Source organism: Orbicella faveolata, unplaced genomic scaffold (genome assembly GCF_042242905.1).
Source record: "Orbicella faveolata isolate gen_17 unplaced genomic scaffold, um_ofav_v1 contig_46, whole genome shotgun sequence".
NCBI lineage: Eukaryota > Metazoa > Cnidaria > Anthozoa > Scleractinia > Merulinidae > Orbicella > Orbicella faveolata.
The window spans coordinates 316,484-322,985 of record NW_028301576.1 but is presented as its reverse complement, the minus strand read 5'-3'; the positions used below and the strand labels follow the sequence as shown (position 1 = coordinate 322,985).

The following is a 6,502-nucleotide window of genomic DNA, read 5'->3' as shown; positions in this document are numbered from 1 at the left end:
AGCATCAATAGATCTCTAGGGTAACCTGATCATGAGTGGGTGGATCTGGGATTTCATTGGCTCGTTTAGAGCCACTGATGTGACCTGTGTTCATTAGGTCAGATGTGAACCTCGTCCAAAGCAAGTTTCTTTTCGAGAATATTAACGGAAATATAATTTCTTTGTCCTTAATTGTTTTCTCATTTCTCTTATTTCATTACTTTCACTTCTTTGAGTAACCGAGTCATGCATTGGAAATGAGTTTTGATGCAATTAGAGGGTCGGCGTTCAGAGCTTCTTCAGAAAGAGGTTTTCACGCGATCGTGCAATCAGTCTTACCTTATTTTGTCGGTCACTTATGGAAAGAGATCTTCACAACCCTAGGCCAGGCTGTGTCAGGAGTAGGTATCTAAATCTAGTAGACAAGCACTTGTCCTCTTCAACTGGAGTGAATTTAATCATCGATTATTCAAGATTGGTTATACAACAGACAGCCGCATTTTGTCAGCTGTATAAAATTGCTCAGTGTGTGGACACCAGAGTCTCCGATGACAAATAATAACTAGTTCAATAACTCAGCACCTTTTTAAGTTATTGGTTATAATCTCCAGTGTTTCATGTATGTCTGGCATTCTATTAATGTTTCAGAGAGGAATTATAAGAAATTTTAACTTCTTAATCGAATTAGAGGACAGTGGATTTGTTGGCGAATTTTTAAGAACATTGCTACACAGTTCTTTTTATATTTTCTATAAACAGGTTTCTTCCACCGACACTAATAAAAAGAACCAACCCGTGAGCACCAAAGTTGGCAGAGAAATTGCCTGAAGACGCTGTTTACAAGGCTTGAAAGTTAAACAAAATTAGAAGAACCTAACGGTTTCGACTACTTAAGTCATCTTCACAAATACTTTTCGGTTTCCATTGAGCTAAACATGCACCAACACGTTTAAACAAGACACAATGGTCGGTATTTGCTTTTTGTCTAACCTCTGTCAAGTCAAGCGTAAATGTCGTGGGAAGATGAAGGTTGGGTCGAAATAGAGCCAGCGGTTGTCGTTAGCGCTTTTGCTTTATATAACGTTACATGAAGTATTCTCGCGGTCAAAAACTCAGTAGCCAAAACCGCATGTTGCAATACAATTATTTGTACCGGCCTGCCCAGCAGCAGAGTCCAGATCTAGGGAAGCATCTAAAGACTACAGGATATTAGAATTTTAAAAACGGCTAAAGGAACTGAAATATTGTGCTTGTAAACAAGCCAAAATTCCCTTCAAAAACAGCGAGGCGATAGAAAGATTGAACATGGTGGGCGTTTGCTTAGTTGACAGGGAGCTGATTGTATGACATGATATTGTAAATTTGGCGCCATAGAATATGAAGGTGTGCTTTTTTTTTAAGCCAATCTTTGCTGGTAATGTACAGTGGTTGTGTACATTGCTAAATATAGTTAAGTATCACCAAAACAAGGAAAGTGCAGCAATCAAACATGGCGCATAAGGTACTCAAAAGCGCACGAAAAATTGAAACCCTCTGTCTAATATGATAATATAGTCTTTCTAACAATCTTTGAGTCACTGATAGTGGTCAAACTAACTGTCTTGAGTAATAGCAATCAGCAGCATACAAGCTGAGCTGGTATAAGGAATGTTTTGCCATTTTTCTGGGCACAATTGGTGGGTTAATGCTCACAATCTTACTTATGAAATGCTTTGGAAATAAAAACCGACTTAAATTATCTGTAATCTCAAACTTAACTATCTGATGCTCAAATCATTCAAATTAAATAGGACAGCCTGAGACGCGTGGTGCTGTAATTACTATCGAGACTATGGAGGTAAATCAAAAGCGTTTAATCGAATCAGCGTGATGCGGGAAAACCAAACCATCTCTGACGGGCGGAACATTTTCACTTCATAATCTATTCGCAACCAGTCATACATGATTCTTTCATAGACAATACTTGTCTTTTTATTCCTTATGTGATCGAATAAATGAACTCATCGCCATTGATCCTCTTGCAGAGGTTTTAGCTCATCTGTAAGCATATTGCACCAAAACATCATAAGTTTGCATCACAGTAATGAATACTTGAATTTTCTTTCATGATTTTTTGGCGCAATTGCTTTAATTATAAACACAATTGCGCTCAACATTTCTTTACCTTGTTTTTCAGGAAAATTATTATCAACGTTTTCTATTCCTGCCAAACAGCCAGGCGGCTTTAATACTGTTGTTTATTGTTGATTGCTGCCATGAAATTATGGTTGATGATTGTTGTCATGGAGTTTCATCCCTTTAACGATAAAATACATGCCTTGCGCTATGATATGATATTTTTAGTCTTTTTTGTTAAAGAAAGATGATTCGTACCGCCCATCGAATGGACGGGAAGCAAACCCAAATACAACCAGTCAAAATACAACTCATTTAAGTACACGTTGCAGAACTATATCTGTTTTAGGAAACTTTTCACGCCAACTCTTTGGCCCCGAGCGTCAACGGAACACATTAACGCCAAACCAGTGTTTGATAAGAGATTCATGATTTTGTGAGGACTATCTATAGCAATTTTTATCTGAAAATCCCTGCAGTCTGATTGACCCTTTAGAAAAGTGTTTTCAGGATTGAAATCGAAATGATAATTAGAATTTTAAAAACTGCTAAGTCCTGTATTTCACATTTTTTTTTTCAAACTCGTACCCAATAAGACAATTTAGTGTTTCTTATACATGGCTTAGCCTGGAGTATAAGCTTTTAAAGTAAGATTAATGTGCCTGAAATAATCGTGCTCAATATGGTCAATATTTTTAATAATCCGTCACTTTTCATATATTTAACCGGTCAGGTGCTAAGTGTCTTCCTGTGTACAGAATGCCCATCAAGCTACACAGAGATGAATTAACTTTAAATCCTATCTAAAACGCCCTTTAGCGGTCACTCAAAAGGATTTTTTCTCAACGTGCATCGATAATTAATCTGTGGGATTTTTCACTGATATTATTTTGCTCGTAAAGTGTGTTTTCGAATCCTTAGTAGTATGTTTGTATACCAACCTAAAGTTTGGAACAAATGTAAATTCTGAACAAAAATCTCACCTGCGTGGAAGTCAATTTTCCTATCTTCAAGTCAGACAAAATAAAACAACATTTTGCAAAATCTTTTTCTGAAAACAAAATCCTAAAAACTTTAACTTTTTTTTTATTTCTTGATCCCCAGGATCGAAAATTCGACCTGCTTCTGAAATCTAAAGCTTTAAATTTGTCATGATCAAGTTTTTAATTTAGAATTAGTCTACCATCATATTGTTTTAGGAATAAACAGCATATCACTCATAAAAAAAAGTGTCAACAGTCTGGAAAAAAAGTACATGAACAGGAAACAGAAATCAAGAATTCAACCTGCTTCTGAAATCTTAAGCTTCAAACTTGACATGATCAAGTTTTTAATTTAGAATTAGTCTATCATCATATTGTTTTAAGAATAAACAGCGCATCACTCTTAAAAAAGTGTCAAGAGATGTACAGGCAACAGCACTGAGTGCTTTTCAGAACTGTAAATTTTATTCAAAAGAAAAGCGCATCGAGCGGAAATGTTTTGTTTTAAAGAGCTGACGCTCGTGGGTGTTCATATATTTAGTATTACATGAAATATATGTTGGAATTGAAAACAGCGAAGTAGGCTTATTTCTAGTCGTGAAAATATGCCGGAAAATTTCCACTAATTGTTAACAGTGAAAGAGTCTTTGGAGAAATACGGGGTGTTTACAAATGTCACAATGCAAAACCAGGGAAATTAGTGTTCAACGCTCCAGTTTTAGTCGTGCTAGGTTTTGAACATGAAATGAATGCTTGCCTTAATAAAGTCTGTGGTTTAAATGACAAAGAGTTCGCTCGGTCGACATGGCGGCTGTTGTCATCTTATTTCTTCTCCTTCCTGTTCATTCTCCTTCCTCTTCAGTGTTTTCAGGTTCTTCTCCGTCTTTTCCTTCTATTTCTACCTCTTTTCTACTCTTCAGTTTCAAAATATGTGTTTATTTCTCGAAGAAGCTGAGTGGGCTGTCAAAACTATTTTTCTTTGATCTCAGAATAGTGGTCTAATCAGTCCTTTGTGACTCATTAGCCATCACCTTGCTACACTTTCTCGTGGGCCGCGGTTCCATCATTAATTTTAGCTTGTAGTTTCTCGGCGGAATTCCTTGATGACGACTTCGAACTTTTTTTGGAGCTGGAGCTAGAGCTTCTTCTCCTACTGAGTAAGAAGGAACTTCTTTTTCCGTCTTTGTCGCGCCTGTTGAGTGAAGAAGAGGTTCGTCGAAATGTGTTCAAGCTAAGTCCTTCCGTGGTATCCGCACAGCAACCGTCGGTGTCACATCGCAGAAGTTGCACGAAGTCACGGCGAAAGTCTGAGTTCACTACAGAGTAGATTATTGGATTAGCAGAAGCGTTTGTTACCAGTAAAAGAACAAAGATACGAGCAGCGATTGCAACGTGTTTGGAACCGGTAATGTGGACAAAAAGAGACATGATGGTGGTCAAATGCGAGGGCGCCATGCAGACAGCAAACACAATAACAACTGGTGCAAGAAGTCTCAAGGCTCGGCGATTTTGTACAATCCTGGAAACAGACTCCTTTCGAGCAGTTTGTTCTCTGAAGCTCGAGCGCCGGTAGCTGTCGTGTCTGCGAATGCTGTCCTTCAGCTTCGTTCTGATGCGAATGTATGTTACCGCGATAATACTCAAAGGAATGATGTAAAAAGCCAAGACAATCGTAGTATGGTACATCTGGCTGGACAACGGGTTAGGCCACAGTGGTTCGCAGATCACTATCCCGATTTTTGGTATGGGTAGCAACTTCATGACGAAAAACAATGGCATTACCACAATAATGAAGGATAGAAGCCAGATGAGGAACAGGACGCGTTTGACTGTTTGTTTGTTCATTTGCGGCTTCATGCAATGCACCAGCATTCTGTAGCGGTGAAGTGCAATGGCTGTGATGCAGCCGATTCCTACCCCGTAAAAGATTAAAGTGAAAGGGAAGACAGTTTCGCAAACGAACTCACCAAACGGCCACGAGATAGAGAATTCTTTGCTGATATGAATCGGATAGTTAATGAGTAACACTCCCAAATCGGCGATGGCGAGATTGAGAATTAAACGATTGCCGACTATCTTCAAGTTTCTTTTTTTCGATGTAACAACACACACGAGAACATTTCCGACAGTTCCTATAAGGGAAACAATTATTTGCAGCACAAGTATGATGATTCTTGCTGTATCATATTGCCGCGGTAAGTGTGTAATTCGCGAAGAGTTTGTGGAGTTTCCAAGAATCGGCGTTGCTGAACTTGTGCCGTTTAACAGCATAGCAACGCTCGATTTGCACTTCTCTTGCCAGAGCTTCAATGCAGGTCCGGATATTTATGTTTCAACTAACGCAGTTTTGTTTGCGTCCTTTTTGTCTGAGCTTATATAGCCATCACATCATGGCTTGTTCATGGCCTGGTGCTCCTTATCCTCGTCTCTTTTACTGAACTTTGTTAATAGCTGTCACATAGAGAAATTGCCTCCGCTTAGACGTTCTATAAGATACGAAGAATTAGGGTGTTGAAAATTCAGGAAATATCATTTACCTTTACCACGTTTGTTTCCTGTTATGTTTAAGTCTTTCCCATAATCAAAAGAAACACTGAAGCTTCCCATTACATTGGAGCTTCAATCAAAGACCTACTCAAAAAGAGAAATCGTGCGACTGAAGAAAGACAAAGCTGTATTCAAAAGATTCCTGTTGCCCCTAGCTGTTTTATTTCCCACTCTATTGGTCGGAAAACAAAAACTTTAGAAATGCGTTTGTCAAATAACTCCAATTTTAGGCGCCTAAATGACTGAGGCAGGTGGATCAGATCAGAATATTCTTAGATTAATGGCTGGTGAAATGCACCGACACAGCACGCACAAATACAACGCTTTATGTTCCTAAAAATTTCTTGATTAATTTTTTACCCAACGTCTTTAGAGCCGTTCACAAAGACAAATTTTGCATTTTTATAGGTTTACGTTTGAAATTTGTTTGAAAAATCCAGCATCTTTCCAATGCTAAACAACAATGCAAAATGCATTAGATATATTTTTAGCTCTCCATTTGCCTTGTTGATTATGTTATATCATTCGAGCCTGAAGAAATTCTCACAAGGTATTTTCATATGAAAAACACAAAAAAACAAACCTTAAATTTAACCGAAGTCGGAGGTAATTAAGGACACATGTCAAGAAAATGTTTTGAATCTTTTCACCGTCATACCCTCTTTCTCGTCATCTTAAGTTGAAATTTTAACCTTATCGAGTTTCCCCTCAGACTTTTCTCGATTATCCATGCAAAAAAATAAATAAAATACAAATTGAAAGGCGTTTATTGCTAGTAACTGAGTGTTTTGAATTCAATGCAAACAAATGTCATGAAGTGCATTTCACGATCCAGTGTTAATTAATCAAAATTGTTAAATCGTTCCTTCAAAGTTTCC

The 6,502-nt window shown here is 37.9% G+C and overlaps 1 protein-coding gene and 1 long non-coding RNA gene across 2 annotated transcripts; one reads left to right on the top strand and one right to left on the bottom strand.

The window, feature by feature from the left end:
* The first annotated feature begins 189 nt into the window (after nucleotides 1-189).
* On the top strand, nucleotides 190-1,717 carry LOC149097821 (uncharacterized). The gene is made up of 2 exons (XR_016203599.1): nucleotides 190-380; nucleotides 739-1,717. It is a non-coding gene; the product is annotated as an uncharacterized LOC149097821 (long non-coding RNA).
* A 1,423-nt stretch (nucleotides 1,718-3,140) lies between these two features.
* LOC110051707 (QRFP-like peptide receptor) lies at nucleotides 3,141-6,108 on the bottom strand. Its single transcript, XM_020757767.2, has one exon. The coding sequence runs from the start codon at nucleotides 5,346-5,348 to the stop codon at nucleotides 4,113-4,115; it is 1,236 nt and encodes a 411-aa protein (XP_020613426.1). The 5' UTR covers nucleotides 5,349-6,108; the 3' UTR covers nucleotides 3,141-4,112.
* Nucleotides 6,109-6,502: the final 394 nt, after the last annotated feature.